At 41.7% G+C, this 25,658-nt stretch overlaps 1 protein-coding gene across 1 annotated transcript in view; it reads left to right on the plus strand.

Annotated features, from left to right (window-relative positions):
• The window catches only part of Smim13 (small integral membrane protein 13), a 29,372-nt gene extending 5,635 nt beyond the window's left edge, over nt 1-23,737 (plus strand). Inside the window, exon 2 of the mRNA XM_003468738.5 lies at nt 19,665-23,737. Coding sequence (XP_003468786.1) covers nt 19,665-19,852 — 188 coding nt within the window. The 3' untranslated portion in view covers nt 19,853-23,737. The remainder of the gene's footprint in view (nt 1-19,664) is intronic.
• The last annotated feature ends 1,921 nt before the right edge of the window (nt 23,738-25,658 follow it).

The raw sequence follows: 25,658 nt of genomic DNA on the forward strand, positions 1-25,658 counted from the left end.
ATATATATATATATTTTTTTTAAAATCCATTTTATTCAAGGATAAAGAGAAAGAAAAGAAGAAAAAAAACTACAACAAAATTTCAAAGCATGTCAATCAGGGCAACAATGGTACATGCAGTGTGCATTGTCATCCCCAGATCATCGACCCATAGCACAAGACATCTGCATTCAATTGTGCGAACAGTACTAGGACAAATTTTTTATATTTTTAAAGAAAATTTTCTTTTTCATTATCTTTATTTCTCACATTGTTTTCTGCTTGATTGCTTTGTATTGTTTTTTTTTGATTGGAGGTTTGCTGTAGATAGCTAATGATCTGTTTCTGATTAAGGATGCAGTAGTAAGAGATAAGTGATGTCAGCTCAGGGCTTATGGCAGGTGAAGTGACAATGACTTCTCCTTTTCTCTAGGTATATTTCTAGTTGTTAGTATCTAGACATTTATTTGGGGGGATTCAATTTCTTTTCTGTGGAGAAATGGGCTTCTATTTCCCTTTCTCCAGAGAAGTGTTCTATTTCCTGATGAAGCAGTGAATTCTGTATAAACCAAGCTTCTGGTCATGCAAAGCAGGATGAAGTCACAAACTAAAAAGAGGAAGTTAGGAGAGTTTTTACTGGAAATAAGGAGAAGAACAAAAGAAACAAGCAAAAACAAAACAAAACTCAAAAAGCAAACCAAAACAAAAAAGCCCCTGGTTTCTCCAAGATGGCAATCCAAAAAGTAGAATTTCCACAGGGACCCTCAGTTCAAAACTGTCTGTGGCTAAGCGCAGTGTGGAGATTGTTTAGTGTCCACCTATCACAGGTGACTGTGAATTTAAAATGACCAATGAGAACTCATGCTGTCTAATGCAGTTACTCAGCAAGTAGGGTTTAAAGAAAATTAAGATTTTAGTAAGAAACAGCATATTTTGCATTTTAAATTCCTTAAAACTTGAGTTTGGTGAGGAAATGCTGCAACCCCTTTTTAGCAGGGAAGGGACTGGTTTCCACATTGCCTGAGGAAGTTAGTTTTTGGTCCAGAGTTCTAGTTCACTGCCCGTTCTTCCTTACTCCATCAGTGTGGAAGATTCCCCAGCTCTCTGACAGACCCATTCCCTTGGTAGCAGCCTTATTTGTATGCTAACTAAATAAATTATGTTTTTTACTGTCAGTTATTGTAAATTTGCCTGTCTTTATAAGTAGACTTTCAACCAGTGTTTCTTTTTTCTTCTTTTTCTGTTCTTTATTGTGTTTTGGTAACTGCTTCTGCCATCCAGGGTTTTGTCCCTTTTCTCTGCTAGACTGTACTTGTCCTCAGAATCATCTTTTTAAAATGTTCCCCCTACTTAAAACCTGTCCTCCAGTGGCTTCCCGTTTCCACTGAAATAGGATCCAGGTGTCTTCCTGTGGCCAGCAAGGATCCGTAGTGCAGCCCTCACATCTCCATTTTTCCTGCTGATGCGCCTTGCACCCTCCATAGGGCATCTGCCTTGGTCTTCCTCTGGCTCGTCACAGGCCTAGTTCCTTACCTGTCTCGTGTTATACCAAATGTCACCTGTCAACTGAGAGAGACATTCCCTGACCACCTGTAGTAGCCAGTTTACTCTTTCTCTGTTACCTTTAGTTTTCAGAACTTTGCTTTATCTGAAATGTTTTTTCATAAATCTGTTTCCCTGCCAGAGGACAAAATTACAACAATTTGGTTTTGTATTAATCTACTGAACCAGCACTCTTAGATCAAGGGTCTGCTGCAGTAAGAGTTTATGGAGTTGATATGGATGGCTGGCCTGAAGAAGACCAGATCCTGTGGTAAGTTCTTCGACTGTCAGCAGCGTGGCTGGATGACATTTGGAGTACACTCTAGTTGAGTGTCACAGGATTTTATAACAGAAATCTAGGGAGGAAAGCACACTTTTCCCCTACTGTGTACGTACATTGGCTATGGGTAGGAGGGCAAGGTGACCCAAATGGGGAAAGTTTTAGAACAGGAGCATAGTTCATAAGGATAAATACTTAGTGCTTCTGGGTTGTTAGGGATAGTAGTTCAGAAAGGTAATATGTGAACTGGAGGCTGTGGCACCCGGGAGATGGCTGCCAGAGTTCTGATTAACTTCCCTTATTTTTCTCTTCTTGCTTTCCGTGTCCTGGTCTTTGTAATTAAATTAATGACACCTCAGAATTTTCATAACTGATAATTTATAAAAAGAGTTCACTCAGGCATTTGCAGTGGTGTGTTCAGCTGACTTCTGACTCAGTATTGCTGGAAATAATCTGCTTGATGGTCTCACTGTACAAGTCAGTGAGTTGCTTGTGGATTCTTACCTGGAATCAGTGTCCTGTCTTACAACCATCACTGTGAAAAGTCTTTTTTTGGGAGTGATGTCCCTGGCTGTGAGGGTCCTTCTTTTAGTAGTCATGGAAATTAATAAAGCTAAAGCATGTATTTAAAGGGAAAAGTTTTAATGAAAAGAAAAAGTAGCTGGGGGTGGTTTTGTTGTGGGAAAATTCCCAAGCCAAGCCAAACCGCACTGGGGAAATAAGAAGGCAGTGTTTAATCTTTACACCAGCAGACTGTTGCGGGATAATTCCACAAAGGCAACAGAACTGAATTTACAAAGAGTTTAGTTTATAGAGAATTTAGAAGTAGGAGGTACAAAGCAAGCGACAAAATGTTATGTAATTGGTTACATACATTGAGGTGTGTATTGACAGGCAGGCTAGGGTTGGAACAAAGGAATTGTTTATCATAATATAGAAAGGCTCTGGGAACAAGGGGGAAGGGACCCTTACAGAGTGAGCATGGTTAAAGGCATTACCATATGTGGAAATGATCTGGGGAGAGGTCCTTACAGCATGAGCACGTTAAGGGCATCCTCAAGTCAGCCCAGGCGCCTTGCTACTCTGACTCAGTGCTCATCAGAGGTGTGCAGCTGGCTGTAGACGCTGTCAAGGTCAGGTGAATTCAGCAGAAACAAAAGAATAGTAACTTGGTCAGAGACTTCGAATGGATCATGAAACACCTGTAAGTTTGCTATTTTACACAAGTGCTCTTACATTATAATGTGCCCCAACAATTTTGCATGGTGGCACACTCCCTTGATTCCAGCACTTGGGAGGCTGAGACAGGAAGATTGCCGTGAGTTCCAGGCCAGCCTGAGCTGTTTGGTGAGTTCAAGGTCAGCCTGAATTACATAGTGACACACTGTCTCAAAAAACCAAAACAATAAAAGTGAAAAGTAAGAGAAAATAAAGGAGGTTATACCTCTGACAAAGATCAAGTTGGTCCCTTCACAAGGAAAGCAAGAGCAAAGTAGGGAAAGCAATCCAACTTGAGTAGCTCACTCAGAGTAAGGAGGCGCGCTCTAATAGTGTTTGTTTATTACTATTGTTGTTTTTGTTTTTTTGAGACAGGATCTCTTTTTGTGGTACAGGCTGATCTTGAATTCACTGTGCGGCCCAGACTGGCCTCGAACTCATGGCAATCCTCCAGCTTCAGCCTCCAGAGTGCTGGGGTTACAGAGGTGTACCACCACCCTGGCAGGGATTTAGACTGGCCCATTCACAAGAGAACCGGGCCAGGTTTTATGGATCTCCTGGGGTGGGCTAGAGTTTAGTTGTGTATCTCAGTTCTGCTTTTTCAAGATGGCTGCAACAGAAATTCTTTTGTTTGAGGGGGCAGTTCACTGTTCATGAGATGGTTTCTGTTGTTTGGGGCAGTCCTCTTTTTATGAGGTCTGTTAGAATCCAGGGTGACCTTCATTTCAGGGCTTTGATGACTGGAAACTGAGCATAGCTGACTGTCCCTGTAAATCCTTGGTTTTAGTATCCTCCGTCTTGAAAGGGGTATGATTGTGTAAATTAAAAGATAATCTTTTGTCAACTTTTTAGACATGCTTCTTATATAGTTAAGTCTGGCCTTGAGCTCATGTTGTAACTCAGTCTAGTTTCAAATTTGCAAGGATCCTCCTGCCTCTACCTCCTGAGTACTGGTTCTACAGGTGTGCGACACTCCCTAATTTAAAGGCTGATCTGAGAAAGAATTTGATCTAAAATTTTGAGGTAACAAAGGATACAAAATGAAGGTTGAGCTTTCTTCTGCTTTCAGTTTTGGTATCTGTAGGCCCAAGTGAAGAGTTATGGTTTTATAGGGAAAAATGCTTTTTGACAGCCTCATAAGAAATCACAGATTGTATTTTTAATGAGAAAGAGGTAAGGGACCAAGAAGTATTTGTCCTTTGTTCCTGTGGTGGTGTCTAACAATGTCATGGCTCTGTAAGGAATTCTCAAAGCCTTGGTGGTCATCTGCTGGACCTTTCATTTTTAAGCTGTTTTCCTGTGCGCCTCTGAGCGTGTAGGTACGTATCTTCTCCAGGCATTTCATGGGGAAGCTGAGTAGAGTAATTCTAAGGAAGTGACTCTAATGCTTGTTGCGTGGGGATCTTCTTAGTGTCTTTAAAAGCCATGGCTGTGGCATGGCTTCCTGACTGACTTGTTCTTGGTAAGAGTTAAAATAGTCAGAATCTTGAGCTGGGGTCGTGGTTTTCAGTAGCTTGCTTCTAAAGTGGCTCGCCCACTAAATGTTACCGTTTCAGGGGTTGCTAACCTGTGCTTCTGGAGTTGGGTTCAGCTAGAAGAGCTCAGCTATACCCACAATTACACCTCCCTCAGAAAGACCAGCGCTTTATTGGCTTTCCTTTTGATTTAGCATCAAACAACATTTTAATCCATAAGATAGAATAAGTGTTCTGATACACCTACCAGAAGACACTGGTCTTATTAGCCATGCTAAAGAGAGCAGAAATAAAAGTGTTACCATGCTGGGGCTAAGTCCCCAAGGCTGAAATAAAGAGTTTAATGTACCCCTTTCAAATAAATATACAGGATCCCCGATTCCCTTCGAGGAAGAACTTTCATGACTTATCAGTAAAGGACTGGAGAAGAACTTACTAGAGGTAGATAGAGGATGCACTCAAGTGTGGAGTGTGGGAGCTGAAAGAAATGAGGCCCTAACCAGTTGGGAACTGGGGGTCTTTTATATGTTTTGGGAGGTGGGATTCGGATTTCTGTTAATCTAGTCTGAGTCTTAGTGGTTTGCTCCTAGGGGAAATGCCAAAGGTGTGGTCCATTCAAGGGAGACAGAGGGCCATTTGCTAGGAAAGGGGAATGGGCCTGGCCCTTTGCAGCGGAAAGGGAGTTGCCCAGCCTTGCTGTTTGGGAGAGGGAAAATGTAATCCAAACTGGACTTGCTTTCAGAGGCTGCAGTTTTCCTTTAAAGTGCAATTTTAAAAATCTCGATTTCTTTGCCTTTCTACCTAGGTTTATTTCTTCTATCTCAGAAGAACAAATGACAGATTGGTCAGTTCAAAGTTTCCTTCTCGTTGGAGGACAAGGAGACAGAATAGTAGAAAATGACTGCTTGGCTGACATCAGGTTACTTCAGGTTATTCTTTGTGTTTAAGGATTGAGTAGAAGGAGTGTCATACTCAGTGCCAGTTGAAACTGGCCTGTTGGGAACATTTGGTTGTTATCTCTTTAATCCAGATTTCTTTCAAAGGTCAGATAAACAGTCTAGTTTCCAGTTGGTGATAGGGAAGTTAGCTCTGCTGACTCCATTTTGATACTTAGCCTGATCTGTGCAGACTAGCCCAAAACAATACTCCCTTTCATTTTCATTTAACAATACAATTAAAGTATCAGCCCTAAGAATTCAGGGACTTCATCTGATTTGTTCTCTGCTCTTGCCTGAGATGCTAGAATATTCCCTGGCACATGACATAGTAGCTTCTCATCAGTTTGAGGCATTAACAACCTTCCTGAGTATAAATCATACAGTTTGTGCTACATATAAGTCTTCAGTGGTACAAATCAGGGTTGCTTCAAGACGGATAACTATTTCTTTACTCAGTAGAATGTACTGACTGAATATTTGTTGTAGGTGGTGGTTACAGATTCAAAAAATTAAGTAAGCCCTGGTCTCTGCCCTTGATGACCTTGTACTTTGGTCTGGAAGACATGCAACAGATAACTAGTAAAACTTGGGTTTCTGCTCCTATTTCTGGTTATCTCACAGAACCTAATCTTCACCTAAAACTTGCTCTTTTTGTTTTCTGTTTATGCACAAAACTTTTAGGATTATTTTACCTTCCTCATTCATTGGGGGCACACGTCATAGTGTTATATATCCATTCATTCTACAGATATTCCAGTGGCTCTTCTAAGTATGATTCTAAGATACGAAGATAACTAAAACTTACCACAAGTGCTGGAAGGGGATCCAGCCTTAGTAATTTCTTTCAATAATAACATTGCAAGAGTCTAAAAAAGATCTAATGTAGGTACTCTATGGTTTTACATGAAATTCATCAACCTGGGTGTGTATTACTCATCTCTTTCGTCAGTCTTCTTTGAGGCAGAAAGAAACAGACTTTTCCTTCAGTATTCATCTCTGTGGTATAATAAAACATATTTGGCCTTTATCTCCATTTATTGACATAAAACCTTGGGAATACCTTGAGTGATAGATGCTGCTTCTGTTATTAAAAACCTTTTTGAGCACACCTGACTTTGTTCCCAGGAACTTCTTCAGGGTGGGGCTCCTAGCCAGTTTCAGGTTGGAACTGGCCACTAGATAGACCAGATACATGATCAGAAGATGGGAAGTTTCAGCCCCACCTCCTGACCTCTGGAGGAGGGCAGCGGAGCAAGAGACCCAGTTACAGAACTACTTGAACAAGAAATATAAAGGCTTCAAATTGCATTCTAGATCTATGGGCTGGGGACCCCATAAGTAGGGAAAAGATAGGATGAAACCTTCATTGAACTTTACTAAAAATTAAAAAGGTAGTTTTGACCTCTGCAGCCAGACTTAAGTAATTGGAAAGACAAGAGTGGAGTAATTAGAAAAACAAAGGCAAAGAATGAGGAAGAATTTTAGGGAGAACTGAAAGTTGCTAGGTGGCACTATTAACATAAGAATTGCAATTTACTCTTGCCTTTACTCCTTGAATCTAAAGTACCAGTGCGAGGCTCCCACCTAGAATCTTACTCTCCACCAAAGGGCAGAGAAAAGTCTTGGACGGAAAATTAGGGTGAAAGATAAGCCAAGGGGCCCGTTGGATACCAGGAGCCTGTAGGGATGAGTGAAGAGCAGCCACAGACAACAATCTATGAGTTACTCATGTTTGGGTGCTCTCTACTCATCTAGAGTAGCTGTCGGCCATCTCTCGCTCTTACCCTTTTGCCTCACCTTTAAAAAAATTCTTTTACTGATGCAAGTTTTAGGATTGCTGTAAACTTCGCGTTCTAGCAGAGCAGTAGTACAGTATGAGTGGTGTACATTCTTCCCTAGATGGGTACATAGTAAATTGGTATTTAAGTTGTCAGTGAGGCTTCCCTCACCTCTGTGAGATACCACCTCCTTTGTGCATAGATATATCCTCTTTCCTCTTTGCTTCATTTTTTTTCATATAGTCCCATTGTAGACAGCTAAGTTAGTTGTAAATTTTACAGGCTGGGCCCTCACAGAAGTTAGTTGTGGCTAGAGACACATTTACATAAGGACAGACTTCCAGAAAAGAGGAAGAACTATACCCATATACTTCCCCTAGGGATGAACAGCAGTTACTGATATCTAAGTAGGCATCAATCACCTTGTTTCAGGTGCGGTTTCCTCGTGCCAAGGTGGGGACATTCACCTCATGTTGTCCACCTCACTTGTTGTGCCAGCTTATGCCACTTGTTGAGGTGTGTGTGGCGGGGGATGCTGAAGGGGTATTTTGGTGGTTGAGGTTCTAAAGAGAAGAACCTATGCAGAGCAGGTGTCAGTAACAACAGCAAGAGCAGGTGTTTTTATTGTCTAGCTCTACTACCCTTTACATTCCTGTACACTGTCATAACTATCAAGCACACGCATGTGTCTATGCTAAGTCGTGCTTGTTAGGGTTTTCTGGTGCAATAGAGAGGCAAAAAGAAAGAGAAAGGAAGCCTTTATTGAGTGAGGATGTGGAGAGGAGTGCACAATTCATGGGGCTGAGCTCTCTCCTCTGACCCGGGTCACGCATGGCAGGAGGTTTTAGGACCTCTGGCTGGAGGTGGGGTTTGGGGTGAGTGTTGATGGCACATGAGGAGCTGATTGGAATTTTCTTTGAGCAGATGGGAAAGGAAGGAGGATGTTGCAGTCAGGGCTGGTGGAGGAGAGGAGGAAGTTGTCATTAGGGAAAGGGTCACTTTTGCTCTGGTCTTCTATCATGTTAGACCACTGCCTTTATATTCAGTAACTTATACTAGGGCAGAAACCCTTCATTGCCATCTTTCTGTTGTTAGGAAAGGCTGACAACTGTCTTAGATTGCTTCCTGCTGAATGGGAGCTTCTTGTTGGGGATTGGGAGGTTGACAGGATGACAATTAATGCCCATGTAGAAGCTGCACCAGATGTTTCAGCCAGGACAAGAAGTTTATCATTGGTGAATGCTCATATCAGAGATTGGTGAAATCTTGAAAAAAGTTTAAAAAGACAAAGATGCTATAAGGAGGCAAGTTATTATTATAATAAAAGGACCCAGAAGAGGTAGAAGGAAGGGTACTCATGATCCTAATGTGTCGCTCCATGAAGACCATGGTGAGGAAGAAAGAATATCCATAACCAAGCTGTTGGCAATTTTTCTCTAGGTAGCTGTGGAGACTTTTTTCTTGTCCATGAAAATCTTGATTCATTTATAAAGAAACAGCATTCTTCTCCCTGCATAGCACAGGTACCGCCCTCTTTTGCTGTAAAAACATCTAGAACTCATTAGTTCTGGAGAGTGACTACTGCAAGGCTATTTGAGTGGTTAGCGGTGGTTGTGTTTTGTATCCGTTGGTGAAGCTGCCGGGAGAGTTGGTGATAAAGATGGGCAGCTGTGCCTATTTTTCTGTTCCAAGGCCAGCTGCTAGTATGGGGAGAACGCCTGTATCTACAAGAACTGGAATGTAGACAGCCCTTGTTTTCTGAGTGAAGTTGTGTATCATGAAGTGGGCTAGGATAGGTTTTTATAGCCTCCTGAGAGTTTATTGTTAGGGCTGGAACTAGGGTATAAGACCCTGTACAGTCCATTAACCCATAACAGTAGACAGTTACCAGTGTAGCCAACAATCATCAGAAGGTATTAAGTGATTTGAGCTTTTTTTTTTTTTTACAGCTAACGTATTACTGTGATATTGTATTATACCTCTTGAAGTTGTATTTTTCTGCAGGATGTTCAGGACCAAGTTAAGGTGAGACCTGTACTAAATTTAATTAGTCTCTTGCTGTCTATCAAGTTCAGTTAAATGCCCTCAGGAATTACCTAGGAACCACGTGTAGCAACTCTTTGTTCTTCTGTTAGTGTCAGCCATCTCTGTGAGTCATGGCCAATGTTTGACCAAGTTGCTTTCTGGGAAAGCTTGAGAGATTTTTTTTTTCTTTTGGTGACTCACTTTAGGCACACTACACATTGATGTTCACTTTTTTCTGTAGTCTCACAATCTCCTTGTTCAGAAGACCAGGAACTCACTGAGTATTGGATGCCACAACAGAAGTTGTCTTACGTCCTGTGTCTTTGTTGACCTTGGAGGGCAAGGGCCAAAATATTGGCTATCCTCTTAGCTCATCTATCTCTCTAATTTTTGGCTTCTAAACTTTAGTTGTTCATCCAGAAGAAAAGATACATAATAGTACAGTGTAATAGAAGCAGTAAGCTTAAGATTACTGTCTTATCCAAATATCAAGCATCTTATAACATTAAGTGGAACCATTATTTTCTGTTAATGATGGTTGTTTTAACATTTGAATCCCTATAAGATTCCAACAAAATTACATATTTTATACAGAAAATTAGAAATCAAAACCATACCTAATATAGTATGGCAATCATGATGATATATGTAACACATTTGAATTTACATTTTTGACATAAGATATTCCCTTTTTGGTCAGTTGTCTCTATCTAATTCATAAGAAGCTTTTACTTAATATGTCCTTTAATAGGATGTCATTAAAGAAATTTGTGGCATTGTTTGGACTGCTCAGTGTCTAAGCATCTCTAAGTAGAGTGGCACATGTATACCATACATTATATAAATTTTTGTTTAAAAATTATCATTTTTGGTTTGACTCATGTTGGTTTGACTTGAATCTGTTGGCTAGAGTACAAGAAAAGGCACATATCTGGATCTGAAAGATGTTTATCATAAGTAATCCCAATTTTACATTTTAAAAGATTTATATATTTAAAGGCATAAATACATGTAATATACCATAAGATCAGCAATAATGAATTACCTTAGCCATATAAAAACCTTTGTATTAGCATCTTTAAATTATAAACTTTATTGTATTTCTTTTGATGCTGACCAATGTGAACATATTACAACAATATATTTTTATGACTTTAGTTGGAGTGGCTTTTAAAGGCTTCTGATTAGTGAACAAGGATTGTTTGCATGTTACATTTACATAACCAATTTTAGCATCATTTTGATCAGCTGGCAACCCATGTGGAAGCATGCTTTTTAAATGTATAATCCAAATAAACCTTGATTAAATGATCTGAGAATACAAAAGAAAAAGGAAAAGAGTAAAGATTGTTGAGCTCAAATACGAAAGAACAGCTGTTTATGGATAACAGAAACATATAGATGATCTGTACAGATTGGACACAGACACATATACAGTTTAATAGACAAATACCTTACACAGAGTGTACTCAAATATATTTGGCCAATTTGAATTATAACTCTTATAGTTGTTATATTTATAACTATAAATGGATTAGTGAGAACCTTTTTGTAGGTCAGTTAACAGAGGTCTCTTGAAATAATAGGCTGAGGGTCATTTTAATTAATATTAGCTTTATGTCTAAAATTTGCTTTTTTTTTTGGTTTCTGAGCTGCTTGTCATAATTGAGCTGTCTTTTGTGAGGTGAGAGTGGTGTTTAGAATCACATAAACATCTTTGAAATGCAAGTCATAATGATTAGTTATACATTTAAATTCTGTAATATAAGTTTGTGGGTCAGTGGGAAAGGACCCTAATTTATGGTTAATCTGAGATAGGTTAGCAAGGGAAAAAGGAGTATGGAGATGAACTAGCTCCTTGGGACCAACCTGTTCCCAAAGTGGGAGTAGGGATTGAGGCTGAGCAGGCTGTGGTGTGGGAGGTATAGATGGCCACTGAGCTGTCAACTGTGCAGGTGTCTATGGACAGTTACAGGGTGATTGACTGTAAGATGGCCCCTTGTCACCGTGTGACAGGGAAGCACAAGGTGGTGACTGGGTAGCATGTGACCCACAGTAAGATGGCTGCTGCTTGTCACATGGTGAAGGAACACTAGATGGCTGGTGCTGATCACATGATGAGGAACCACAAGTTGGCGGCCATTTACCATGTGACCTTTCACAAGATGGCATTGGGCTTTCACATGACGATGGAGGACCACCAGATGATGGCAGTTCTCCATGTGACTTACAGCAAGATGGCTGCTGAGGACCATAGGTTATGGGCTCGCAAGATGGCAGTCAAATACCATGTGGCTTCCTAGGTGGCTGAGCTGGAGGGGAAAATGGTGATTCGGGAGCAGGACAGAGGGAGAAGGGAGTCATCTGGCGGGTCAGATGGATTGAGGAGTCTGAGATTGGGGAGAGAAACTAAAGGAAGAGTTAGAGGCCGCCAGGGGTGAGGAAAGGGAAGAGGTGAAGCAGGAGGTCAGGAACCTGGTAGAGAAGGGTTTAGGCTTGGGGATGTGTGGGAGGGGAATAGAGCCCGGAGACAGGGTCTGAGGAGCCTGGTGGGGAGGAAGGCAGAGACTGGAGAGGGGCGCGTCCTCAGAGTGCAGCAGGCCTGGGATTAGGGATTTCTCACACTTGCTGTGGTGGTGACAGTAGGTTTTTAAATCTTGAAAAACAGAGGGGTCAAAAGTTTCTTTTAGGCCATTGGCTGCCTTCAGGTTTGTAAGCCAGCCAAGCCGCCTGGCAGTGAAAGATCAGCTTTTGGGGTTTTTCGGTCTTCCAGAGACCGAGAGGGCCAAGGTTATGATCCAGGCACCTCAGAGGTGTGTGTTTTGGGGGACAGGAACAAGTATTCCCCATAGTGACCAAATTAGAAGTGAATCAAGAACTACAGCTAAAATAGCCAAGTCACACTTTTCAAAAGAAGTTGTCACAGTTTTGAGAGTGTGGCAGAGAAGGCACCAACACCTGTTCTCATCAGCCATCATTGAGAGCACGGAGAGGGTTGAGGGGGTAACAGCTCTGCCTTGGGGCATGAGGGAAGCGGCCTTGCCCAGGGAGCAGGAGAGCTGTTACCTTTGTCCAAGGGACACCCAAGAGGTTTCCTGATGTGAGCTCACGGGTTTCTGAGACTAAGAGACTGAGAAACTGAGACACAAAATCCCGAACTGACAAATGAGGCAGGATCTGTGACAAATGAGGAGGATCGGTGTTGGGTGCAGGCTAGCAATGCAGATAGGCAGTCCCTGGAGGGAGGCGGGGTAGCTTGTGGGCAGGGGAACGCAAACCGGGGTGATTTGCCCCAGGAGCCCCCACACACTGCCAGGCCGAGTCACATGGCACCAAATGTTAGGGTTTTCTGCTACAAAAGAGAGCTAAAAAGAAAGAGGAAAGGAAGCCTTTATTGAGTGAGGATGTGGAGAGGAGTGCACAATTCATGGGGCTGAGCTCTCTCCTCTGACCCGGGTCACGCATGGCAGGAGGTTTTAGGACCTCTGGCCAGAGGTGGGGTTTGGGGTGAGTGTTGATGGGGCATGAGGAGCTGATTGGGATTTTCTTTGAGCAGATGGGAAAGGAAGGAGGAAGTTGCAGTCAGGGCTGGTGGGGGGAGGAGGAAGTTGTCATTAGGGAAGGAGTCACTTTTGCTCTGGTCTTCTACCATATTAGACAGTGGTGGCCTTTATATTCAGGAACTTATACTAGGGCAGAAACCTTTCAGTGCTTAAGTAAGGGTAGCCTGCTGCGTGCCCGTGGAAGACAGTGGGTCATGTCCTTACACATCCTCACATGTCTTGGCCTTTGAGGCAGTCCTGAAGCTGCGTTCCGCACACAGTGATGCTGCTTTTTGTCTGCTTTGTCACGTTAAGCAGCATGTGTGATTTGAAGTTTTTCAAGAGGATTAGAACCTAGTCAGCAAGAGGTGCCAGGAGAAGATGAGAGTGTGTGGGTCTGCGGTGAGGAGAGTGCTGATTAATCCAGGACCAGACCTGCCCTTCAGAAGCCAACTCGGCTGTGCCCCTTAATTCCACGAGGCCTGATTTCGGGCAGGCTATAATTTGCAGGCTTGGTGGAGCACCCCAGTCCCAGGTTTTGCTGTGCCTGTGTGATCAACTCATAACCAGCGCTGCCACCTGCTAGCTGCATGACTAGAACAATCCTTCCAAGCTCTACTTTTAGTAAATAAGTGGGTTCACTACCAAGAATTGAGACTCTGCCTATCTGTCTGTTGTCAGTGCGGGTGAGTAAATATGAGAAATTGAAGCTATTAGACACCCCCCACACACACACATTGAAGATTGGACTCTTAAGAGTTTGGCACTGAGTTGCATCCCTAGCTCTCACTTTTATGTTGAGTCTGACTCTTGTTGAGTCACTAAGTTATGCAGGTTGGATTCAGACTCAATCATCCCCCAAGAGTGCTGGGATTATAGGTGTATGCCACCATGACTGGCTATGTTTTTACTTAGAATAATATCCATTTCAAAGGGAGAGAGAGAATAAGATAAAATGTGTTGATCTCAGAAGAGTGTAAACAGATTTTTCAGCTCATCTGTTTGGTTGGTTTTGATAACAATCTGCAAAGGCTTATTAAGAGATAGCTTGGGGCTGGGGATTTAGCTCAGTGGCATAAGCACGTGCAAGTATGTGGTCGTGAGTTCGATCCCCGGTACCGATAAAAAAGAAAAAGACAAAAAAAAAAAAAAAAAAAAAAAAGAGAGAGAGAGAGATAGCTTTAGGTGCGTTAGCACTTTAAATAATTTATTTGAGCTAGCAATGATTCGTAAATTGGGCATCATCAAAGCAGTGGGGCCTACGGGGAAAAGTTCATAGAAGTGAAATAGAAAATGTCTCCAGCTAGAAACTAGTTGGTGATTTCTGATTACAATTAGTTTTACTGTTTATGTTGGATTGGGTTTTGGTTTGCTTGTATAAGAACTCAAGGTGCTGGAACCTTCCAACCCTCATGGCTTCCCAATTATTTTAACAGGTGCATCTGATGTTTGACCAATAACTGATTCTAGTTTATTATTTTAGTTAGATGTACTGAAGTATAAGTAACATAGAATTTGTTGTCAGTGGCTGTTCTGTGCATTTCAGGTCGTTTTGGATGGTTTTGTGAAAGGGCAGCAGCGGTTCTCACAGCTGTAGGGTTAGGGATCTGCAGGGTTAACACTGGTCTCCGAAACAGGCCACTTGGTGAACATCAGTAAATCTTTAAACTCATGGGTAGTATTTGTGAGAGAGATGTAGGCAGGGAGTATAGAGGTTGGCTACTTGGTATTGAGTGCTCCCATGCTGGTGCTATTTTAAGGTATAGGGAATGTACACACACACACACACACACACACACACACACACACATGCACACAAACTCACATGCTTTTTGAAGGGTCTTTAAATCAGCTAGGTGTAGATTCATAAGAGTTTTTTCTGTGATTCAAGAAAGGTGAAAGGTAAGCATGAAAATTTGGTCACCATCTCTAACTTGATGATAATTTGGATCAATGGGAGCAGTCACCAATCAAGAAGAATAGAAGGAGGAAAAAGGGTTCTAAAAAGGAACTGTAGTAGGGCATGGTGTTGCACACCTATAATTCCAGGACTGTAAAGGCTGAGACAGGAGGATTCCCATGAGTTCCAAGCCGGCCTAGATTACATAGTGAGATCCTGTCTCAAAAAAACAAAAACAACAACAAAACCAAAGGCAACTTTAAAAGTATCTAAAGTGTATTGGATTTTGAATGTGGTAGCATTAAAATTCAAAACTGTCTTGAGTCAGTAGTGGAACTCCAGGATGCTGTTGAGAAGCGATTATACAATAGAGGAGGGAACATTGTGATAGGAGTTGAGAATTTGGTGGAAATGAGGAAATGAGATTGTAAATGGAAAAAATATTTTATACAAATGGGAGGTTTATGTGGAGTCACTCATTTAGCCACTCAGATCCTATCATGAAAGTGGAATTATGTAATTCACTGTGATGCCTTCACCGTTTATAAAGATAATGTTCAGTTAACTGCACCTGGGCCTTTGGAGTAAAAGGATTTTGAGTTGGTCTTGTTGGTTTGGGCTTCTGGGGTGTAACAGAACGCCATAAACTAGGTGTTTTACAGACAATAGAAAGTTATTTCTCACGGTTCAGAGGGATATGAAGTCTAAAATCGAGGTCCAAGCAGATTCAGTGTCTGGCGCAGTCTGTCTGCTAGCTCATACGTGGCTGTCTCCTCACATCCTAACATGGTGGGAGACCAAGGGGTAAAAGAGATCTTTTATTTTATAAATGTACTGATGTCTCTCGGGAGCACTCCACACTCTGACCTAATCACCTCCAGTACCCTCATAGGGGCATTGTTCAATGTATGAATTTTGGGGGAACACAGATAGGCAGTTTACAGCAAGTCAGAAAATCCTATGATTATTTAAGTAGTGTTTTGGTCATTTCACACAAAAATCTGAGAAATATGATGTATTGTTAAAATCCACTGCTGTATCTTAAATTACTGGCTTTTCAATAGTGCTAAATTACTGAACTTTTTTTTTTTTTGATCTAGAAAATGGAAATGATGGTTGCTGGCCTAATTTAATTCAGAGGGACTTATGGATTAAATCATGTGTTGAATGAAAAAGCGCTTCTTGTGCCAAATACTGTATAATGGAAGGTGAAGTTACAGCTGTCCCCTGGGGTACATAGGGTGATGGTCCATCTACCATCACTGCACTTCTGCCAGCAGCGTGTTTATCTTACATAAAAACACGTGCAGTGTGTTTATGAAATTCTTCTTTTGGATGAATACTTAGTCATAAGCATGTACAAGTGAGTACTTTGATTATCTCAGAATACATGCCTTCTGTTGCCTACCACATTTTTTTTTTTTGAGACAATGTCTTGCTGTGTTGCAGGCTGACCTTGAACTTATATACATATCCCAGGCTGCCCTCTAATTCCCAGTGATCCTCCTGCCTCTCCGCCTCCTGAGTGCTGGATTCCAGTCTTGTGCCACCGTGCCTGTCTTCCAGCCATTTTCCCAGCAGTGCTCACCAGTGTGAGAGCGGAAAAAGGCAAAGCCCCGTACCACTTCACTGTGTGAACTGCCGTACTTACTTTAACGCTTGGTCTTAATTTGTCCTGATAGGTCATATAGCTGGGGTAGTCCTGTTCCCCACACTTGTTTCTCTTTTCCTCCCTCCTGTCTCTCTTGTAAATTCCAGGACATGGTAGAAAACACATGTTCCTAGAGTAAGAGTAGCTAAGAAGTCTCTCCCGTGTGTGTGTGTGTGTGTGTGTGTGTGTGTATCAGGTTTGAGTGGGCGGAAACCTGTTGCACTGTCCTGTAAAATGTCCTAACTGCGGTACCTACAGAGGGTTCGAGGGTGCTTTTCAGTAGCCTGGGTTTCAGTGGTTTTTTTCTCTCATCTTCTTCTCCCCAAACTAGCTGGAAGAGATTAGTAACTTGAGGGCCAGGAGTCCAAATTAGACTGTTCTAGTGCTTTTTATGCTGCTAGGTGTTTCTTCATCTAGTTGAAGTTGGCATATCAGGACTGATCGACACAGTCTAAAATTGGCTACCCCAAGCCTTGGGGTTTTTTCATGGACACTACTTCCTGACTTACCAATGATTGTTAGTGATGTAAAATTTTTTGAAGATGGGCATTTGGGAGGGTGAGGCAGGAGGATCACAAGTTCAAGGCCAGCCCGGACTACATAGTGAAGCCCTGCCTCAAAAATAAAAAAATTGACAGAGGCTCATTTTATTAAAATTTGGAAAGAGAGAATGTGATCTTGAGGAGTGCACTTAAAAGTCCAAGCCTCCAATGATTGCAGCTGTCCTCAGTTCTTTGTTTGGTAGGTTTCTGTGCTTTCTATTAACCTTCCCAAAAGCTCTAGAGTTTTTTATGCTTGGAAGCTCCGAGGTGACGGCCATTCACCTAGTCTCTTTGGTCAGAGACTTCATTCTGGTCACCTTCTTTATTGTGGCTCTCAGTTGGGACGTCCTCTCAGATCCACTGCCTAAGGCACCTCTGCGCACCTCTGTCAGGCACCATGTCAGGCACCTCTGCCCCTTTGGATAGTTCTCATTTATTCCTCACAGCAGATCTGGGAGTCTTCAGTTAGAACTGGGGCTCCTGATTCCTCCTTAGTGTTCTTTCTGCCAGTTTGCCCAGCCTGTTGTATGGAGAGTTTGGGTAATACAAGAGAATGCTAATTTGTAATATCATTAAAACATTTTCCATAGGGAGATGCTTTGTTCAAACACATAGTTAACCAAAATGATTACACGTGGTTCAGAAGTATTTAGCATTCACACTTACAGGAAAGCAAAAGCTTGAGAAATGGATTAAATCATTGAAGTTAGTCTTTTAGTGTCAGAGAATATACATTAAATATTTTTTGTTTCAGGGATAGATAAAAAGAAACAAATACTGTAATATTAAAAACTTTCCCTAAAGTGGACATTACCTTGGCCTACTTTAATACAGGAGTTGAAAAGCAGGTTGGATTTTATTCCCCAAAATGCTAGTCATCAGAATATGACGTGGTCCGTTGCTACTCATTGAAACCGGAGTGTTTAGAGTAGCAGCCATCGAGAACATACATTAGCTGCTGGACCTGGTGGTACACTCTTGTAATCCAGCACTTGGAAACTAAAGCAGGAGGATTGCATGGACAATTTAGTGACTTACTGAGACCCTTCCTCAACATAAAACAAGGGGCAGGGGATGTAGCTTAGTGTGCAGGCCTCATTCAGTCCCTACTACCACAGACAGACAAAACCACCCACACTAAACATGCATGAGCATTGAAGTCTTTGTTACAGTGGTTAATCTTCTGTCTTAATAGTTCAGAACTACTGAGCCCACGTGTGGAGATTTTATCAGCTTTCTTCCTGTTTGCTCTTTTATTGACTCATCTATATTTTTAAAATCTTGAACCTAAGATACTGTTTCTGGGTTTATTCTTTTCTCATGTAATTAAGGAAAATTACTTCTAGAAATGTATTAATGCCTTACTCTGAACTGCAGTCTTCACCACAGTGTTGCTGTGGCATACTTAGTGTTTTTCTGTTCTGATTAATACAAGCTTGCTTTTAGTCAGTAACACTGAGATATGAATGTCTTAGTCAATAGCCAAGTCTTATTCTTTTCCCCAGGAAAATGCTTTCAAAAATCGATTTTAAGGTAATAAGCACTTTTACTTGCATATTATAATCTCATTATAATGTTAATTTGGATGCAGCAAACTTGGATCCAAATTCCATGAAAGCAGAAACTTTTTTTTTTTTGTATTGGGGATTGTATTCATGACCTCAGGCTTGCCAGGGCAGGCACTTTGCTGCTAAGCTAAACCCCTGGCCCCAGAAGCAGAAACTTGTTGCCATCACCGAATGAGCTTATCCATATACCCTGTACATCTTAAATGCTTAATAAATGTGCGCTACATATATATTATCCCATGCATATTTGTATTATACAGTACAACTTTGGTTTGTGAGCATAATTTGTAATCCAAAGCACTTTCTTTTTATTTTTTATTTTTTTGTCTTTTTGAGACAGGGTCTCTCTATGCAGTTCAGGCTGGCCTTGAGCTCACCTTGTAGCCTAGGCTGGTCTCAACTTGCAATGATCCTCCTGTCTCAGCCTCCCAAGTGCTGGGATTACAAAGTGTGAGCCACCACGCCTGGCACCAAAGCACTTTCAAAGCACATTTCCTCGTAAGAAGTAATGGAAACCAAGATAATTTGTTCCACAACCCAAAGATATTCCTATAAAAATGATTACAACACTGTACTCTAATACAACATATATGAAGAAGAGTGAACAGTTACTCTGCACTTAGGTCTAAAACCCTCGTGACTGGTGTGAGGTTATTATATGGGACAGTTTTGGCTGTCCCTGATGGAACCACTCCTACCTATTGGCTCAATGGAGTCTTTCTCTTCCACGTAACTTTAACAAGGAACCTATTCAGTGACACTCACTTTTGCCTCCTTTTGAGGATCTTGTGGAAATGTGACATTGCATTGTTATTACACAGGTGCATCGCTCAGTTGTCACAGCCTTCTTGAGGTGGTGCTTGTCCTCCTCCGTGTATCACACACCTCTCTAATCTCATTAGGAGTGAGAGATGACTCCTGCTTTGCTCTCTTCTCTGCAGATGAAATATCCATATTGTCGGCAGAGATCGCCCACATCCTTAGTGAGAGAGAGGACCATTGTGATCATGCGACTGAGCATCATGTACTACTCATATTGCAAGACATGGTCATTTATGAAGTTAAAGTTTATTAGAAGTGGTTGCTCATCCTGTGGGACACTCATGAAATAAGTTACTTGCAGTCCAAGGTTTTGCTGTGTGTAGTTTTGTCACATCCTCTGCATTAACTGTGATCTCTAAATTGATAATATTGTATGTAATTTTTTTTTGTTTGTTTTTCTTTAGGTTGGTATTTTGTTTGGCATCTATTTTTATCTAAATTCAAGTTTCTGCGGGAACTGGTGGGAGACACAGGATCCCAGGAGGGGGATCATGAGCCTTCGGGGTCTGAAACTGAAGAAGACAGTTCGTCCTCCTCGTACAAGATGAGATCCGCACGCTACCGGAGGGCACCTGCTGACGAAGGCCACTGACTTCAGACGAGGTCCTTCATTAGTCCACGGCAAAAGGCAGCTGTGAGCCTCTGTCTTTAGCGACCTCACTTTGAAATTTGCTAAAAGACAGAAGAACATTTAAACTTGGATTTTATATCCAGTTGAAAAAGAAATTTATATGTAAGCCATACAGGAAAAAAGGGAATTGAAACCAAATTGGGCCATGAAAATGTCACCTTAAAGGTAATATTTTGCTTCACTAACTTTCTGCTTAACACACTTAGTCCTTGGCTCTTGGGCATTGTTTTTTTTTTTTTTTTTTTTTTTTTGCACTGGTGTGAATCTGGCAAAATTTTCAGGCTTGAAAAAACAATTTTTTGGGGTCATAAAATGTACTCTTCATATTTTAATGCGTGTGAAATTTGGGTGCACCTCATTACTGTCACCCAGGTGATAGTCATATAATTATCCTAGCTTGAGCATGTGTGAATTTACAGCTTGTCATACTGTCATCACCTTTGCGGATGTGTGTTGTTGGCATCAAATGTGTCAGGTTTAAAGAGGGTGTTAAGATGTCTTCAGAAAGCTTGCACTGTGACTCAGCCTTGAAACGAAAGGTTATCACATATGTAGAAAAGCATGGAAATGGAGCTGAGCACATACATTTGAGCCAAGTGAAGCAAATGTTCATTGTTGGAGGAATGATTGAAACACCGTATTTTCTTGCAAAGCACCCACAAAGTACTTTATTGGACATAAGCCAGGAAGATGCTCACAAGTAGAAGAAGCTGTGCTACGGTCTGTCAGAGAGGCACATGCAAAAGGATTGCCTGTCATGGGCCAGGAGAAATTGCCAAAACCCTCTGAATCGATGACTGAGCAGCGAGAGGCTGGCGTGACCTGATGCATGTGTTGAGCAGGACCATCGTTACGACAGCAAACATCCTTTTTCCAAAACTTCCCACCGACAGCAAACAGTACCCAGCTGAGACGCGCCCTGCAGTGCTTGCCATCACCAGCACTCTTGCCGATGCCCAGGGCTGTGTTGTGTGGGGAAGTGCAGACCCCGAGGATGTGCCCTGAAAAGTACATCAGAGAAGTGGGGCTGGAAAATGGGAGGTTATGGTTATAACTTACCCAGTTTATCTCACACATTTGTAATGTATGCGCAAGATTGACGTGATTAAAATCTGTTTCAAAGCACTGCTACCACAAATATAAAATAAGCATTTTTCTGAGAGGTGAGGCAGCTGGGTCATTGTGTGATGGATGGACAGTGATGCGGACTGTGCATCTTAACAACTGATAGGATCTTAGGTAATGGTAGTTGAAAATTTGTTTTTCATTTTAAGACAGCATTACAATATTTCAATTGTCATCGTCTATGAAATGGTTTTTTTGGTTAATCTATTAAAAAATCTAGAGTAGCATTTTAGAAATCTTAAGAACCATCTTCTACTTCAGGAAGACTGAGCTTCGTCACTCCCTTATGTAGGAGGATTTTATGCTCCAGGCATATGTTATGGAGAAAATACTTCTCCGCAGACAGTGACAAGACCTCCAAGATCCTGGGTGTTGAAAAAGTGTGGCTGAAACTACCTGTTTGACTGTAAAGAGATTCTTGCCGGGTGTCCGTGTTTGTCTTAACTGAATTTTGGACTAGCACTAGTGTGAGAGAGATAGGAATTGAAGAACTTTTCAGTGTAGTAGTCCCTGCTTTGTACAAGAATGAAATGCAAAGCCAACTTATTTTATGAATCTGTGTTCTTCTTATGTTTTTAGCCTTTTGTCTCAAGAACTAGTTATCACCTCTGTTTCACGGGGGTGTTTCAGTGTTTGATACCTCATTCTTCATGCTGACAGTTTTGTTTATTAACAGCTCACTGGCTCTTCCCCACGTTGTATTCCTCATGAAAACCTCTTTGCTGATATTGTACTAGAAGGGAATTGACAGGGCATAACTGTAGTTTTTATATTTGCTGGGGGAAGATTCCCAGCAGCTGAGAATGGGGCACAGTCATGCTGTCTTCACTTCTGTACTGGTTGTAATGTGACTGACTAGGGCATAAAAAGCAGTGAGTGACACGTGTCTAGCATTAATTGTAATGTTTCATGTTTTACTAGTGCTAAATAGCACATTGGAATCATCACCAGATGAAAATGTTCAACAGCGTTTGGGCCCGAGAGCTTGTTTATATTACATTTTTCAGCCTGATGTTTTGAGCTCTGGATTTTGTTTTACGGTGGATGTCTAAGTTATAGATAATAATTGTTACTGTTGAGCTTCCTGTTATGTCAGTATTAAAGAATGATGGCTGATGTAACCCTCTTCCCTCAAATCTGTAGTTGTGCCCAAATTAATACAAGTTAATCCATGTAAAGCTCTGGATGTTGGGCATTATTTATTTATGCTTTAAGCATATCTTGTTTTATACGATTTTAAGAAATGTTCTCGTTAACTTACTTGAAATATATACCTAAAAACGTTAATCGCTCATACTCCTTGGGGAGAGAGTGAAAAGAAATGACTGATGCCAATATGAATAGTTTATAGACAAGTCCTTTATTTAAGCCTTTTTCTTTTCATGCACTTGACCTTCTATAGTATGTGTGTCTAAGGCCAATATTACAGGGAAGAGAAATGTTAATGCAGAATTAGTTATGTTATGTGATATGGTTTTCCATCCTTTTTCCTGTTTTAATGCTTTTGTAGATGAATTTACCAGAATGCCATTACAGTAGCATTTTCAGTCTCAGTGAAAAGTGGAATAGACTGTGGTTGATATTAACATTAAAAAGTTATGAGCATTAAAATCATAAATGTTAGACTCTTGCTTGAACTCTTCCCAAAAATGGTAGTGAACAAATATGCCATGTTTTTGAGGATTAATTCTAAAATTAAGGACTCATGTAAGTGTCTCATTTCTTTCTTACCCATCCAAATCTTTTGCCTCTGAAACTTTTTGTGAAAATTGCCTGTATGGTAGTGCTATTCAGATTTTAAGCCAAAAACACTAAATATTTGTATAGCATGTTTAAATGAGGTTTTGAATATTTACGTCAAATTGAAAATAAGACTCTTAATGGATGTTCATAGTGGACATAAATGTGTGGTAGACAGCTACTTCACAGACATGTTAACCCTTTTCTTTAGATGTTACTAAGTTTAAGAATCATTTCAAATTATTTGGCTGGAAGTTTAGAATATATAAAGTAATGAGTTCACAAAATAAGGCGTCTAAAATGTGTCGAAGATTTTAAAGTAGTGCATTTTTCCTCTTAACAGTAACACTTTTTGAAGTTACTATAGACATCATTGATGCAATCTTTTTTAAAGTCAGTTTTTCTTAAAAGGTATGTTTTATGTAATGTGTAATCAGTTAACTAGATTTTGCCTGGTAATCTAAGTGCTTTTATATTTGAAGTTGACTTTAAAAAGCCAATGAGCAGTCCTCAGAGTTGATAGTCTCTCAGGCAACTAACAGGTTAGCGTTCAGTTAGGGAGTCTAGAAGTAAAGCACTTTGCATCGTCTGGTTTTAGAGCGTCCCAGAGTTTTACCTTACAGTGAAGTTACACTTCCTGTTTGTTTGTTGTGTGCCGTTTTATGAGGAGTGTTTAACGTTAGCCTCCAGCTGAGTTCTATGCATAACATTTACCACATGCTGCTGATGAGGTTCTCACAGGAAGCCTCCTGTGCTGTGCTCTGATGCAGGGTCACCTTGCTGCTTGACAGATAGGTTTGTAAGGAATTAGCACTGTGTGTGTTAACAGTACCTTTGTGTAACAAGATGTAAAATTGAAGATGAGGAATGTGGCGCAAATGATCATTCAGTGTTTGTTAAATTGCTCAGTACTATATCTAAGCTGTGGTTGGTATGTTTTAACTTTCATGGCACAGAATAAATTGAAATGAAAACAAACAAGTTGTATGTGTCTCGTTGCTAAAGGATAAGTATGAAGGGCATTTTGGACAGGAAGGGATTTTAAAAACAACCACTTTTACTTAAGGTCTACATTTCACTTTGTAAGAATTGAGAAGGTGACACCCTTGCTTTAGCATAGATCAATCTTGTGTTTTGTAGAGTGTGAACCACCAGGGGAACTGAGGACCTGGACAAGGCCAAGGCCGAGTGAGGGGTGAGGAGTGCTTCTGAGAATGCCCTTGAGTTAGGGAACCGTGAGTTTCAGTTTGGGGACCCATGATGGGATTTTTCACAGTATTGCACATCGGCCAAAAACACAGGAGGAAGTGAGTTTTATCAGGGTCTGACTTTGAAAGGAAGGCATGATTACAAGCAGGGTCATGACAGATTGGCTCTGGGCTCTGGAGAATCAGTGGTAGGTACTGGTTCCTGGGATGGATGGGAAGCAGCAGGGACCGAAGAGGAGGGGGACAGCAGAGTAAGTCTGAGGGGGGAAGCTTAGGACCGCAGAGGTTAAATAGGTCTGGGCTGTGACAGTACCTGCAGCCGTGGGTAGAGGGGGAATATGGGGACTCTGACTCTTCTGGGGTATCATGTGAGCCATCAGCATGCTTACCAATACTTTCCTACAAGGGCGGAAATTTGGATGAAGGAGAGGGCTGGGCTGGGCCCAGGTAAGGGCTAAAGAGGCCTGACCTTCAGGTAGGGATGGCAGGTGACTCTTCCAGAGGGGGGAGCTCACTGCAAATGAAAGGACGCCGGCAGAGGGGCTGTGAGGGCACTGCCTTCACCTTGGTCCCCGTGGCAGCCGTACCAGCCTGTATATACACGTATATAAGGACTTCCACTGACTTACGAAGGTGATGCTGTTCGAGGAGAATTTGGGGGAATCGGGGAAGGGAAAGGAGGGAAGAACAGCGAGAGCCTCACTAAGCATCTTGAAGGAGTGGAAGTGTTCCAGGTAGAGGCGAGGGCAATTGCAGAAGAAAGAACATGCAACAGCAGAGTCACGGGAACAAGCCTTGTCTGCAGACCTGCCGTTTCCCCGAATAAGACCTACTGGACCAGTATCATCCTTGAAAACTAGAGGTCAGAGACGCCGCCGCCCACCTGCCAGCCTCTCCGTGCCTCACCTGCCATCACTGCTCTCTTGCCCCCGGCCGCTCTGCAAGGCAGGTAAGGCTCAGAGGCGGATTGGGGCTGGCATTTTCAGCCTATAGATCTCAGGGATGTTTTCCAGCTAGCTCTTACTTTCAGGGAAGGAGGATGTTCACTTGGAATTACTGGAATAGAATACAAGTGGGGACACTGGCTTGGGGCTAGAAATACATAAAAGATACAGGTCCCCAAAGACTGTAATAGCAAAGGCTTTGAAGTTTGGGACGTAGGCGATGCAGAGTGTTGAAATAAAAGGTGAGCAGTGATTCCCTTACTTGGCATTTGCTGTGTGACTGCTCTTCCAGCAACCTGGATGGATGGATGCAGATGGCCTAGCAAGCTCCTGCTGCCTGCAGTGGGGGTGGATTAGAGGCACAGTGGAACTAGGTGTCTCTTAGTGGGTCCAAGCCATGCAATAGAAAACTACTGGCAAACTGGAAAGGTGCGATCACTGCGGGAAGTTTGAGTATGGTTTGGGATTTGAGATTGGTCGTGAAGAAGAAGAGTAAATGATTGTTTTGACATTTAAGTTTGAGATTAGTAACAGTGATGTGTATAGAAGTGAGTTTGGGATTGGGCATAGGAAGATGGATGATAAGAGTCCAGTTTGGGGCACATATTTGAGGTCCTCCTTGGCAATTAGGTAACAGAAATAAGTAACCACTTGTCAAATGAGTAGGAGAGACATGAATTGAAAACCTAGGACCAGCAATTATGAGCATACAGCTGAAGTAATGGGCAAAATAGGATGCAGAGGCAGGAG

This window comes from Cavia porcellus, unplaced genomic scaffold (genome assembly GCF_034190915.1).
Source record: "Cavia porcellus strain 051 isolate PalLab524CR breed Dunkin Hartley unplaced genomic scaffold, mCavPor4.1 scaffold_13, whole genome shotgun sequence".
Classification (NCBI taxonomy): domain Eukaryota; kingdom Metazoa; phylum Chordata; class Mammalia; order Rodentia; family Caviidae; genus Cavia; species Cavia porcellus.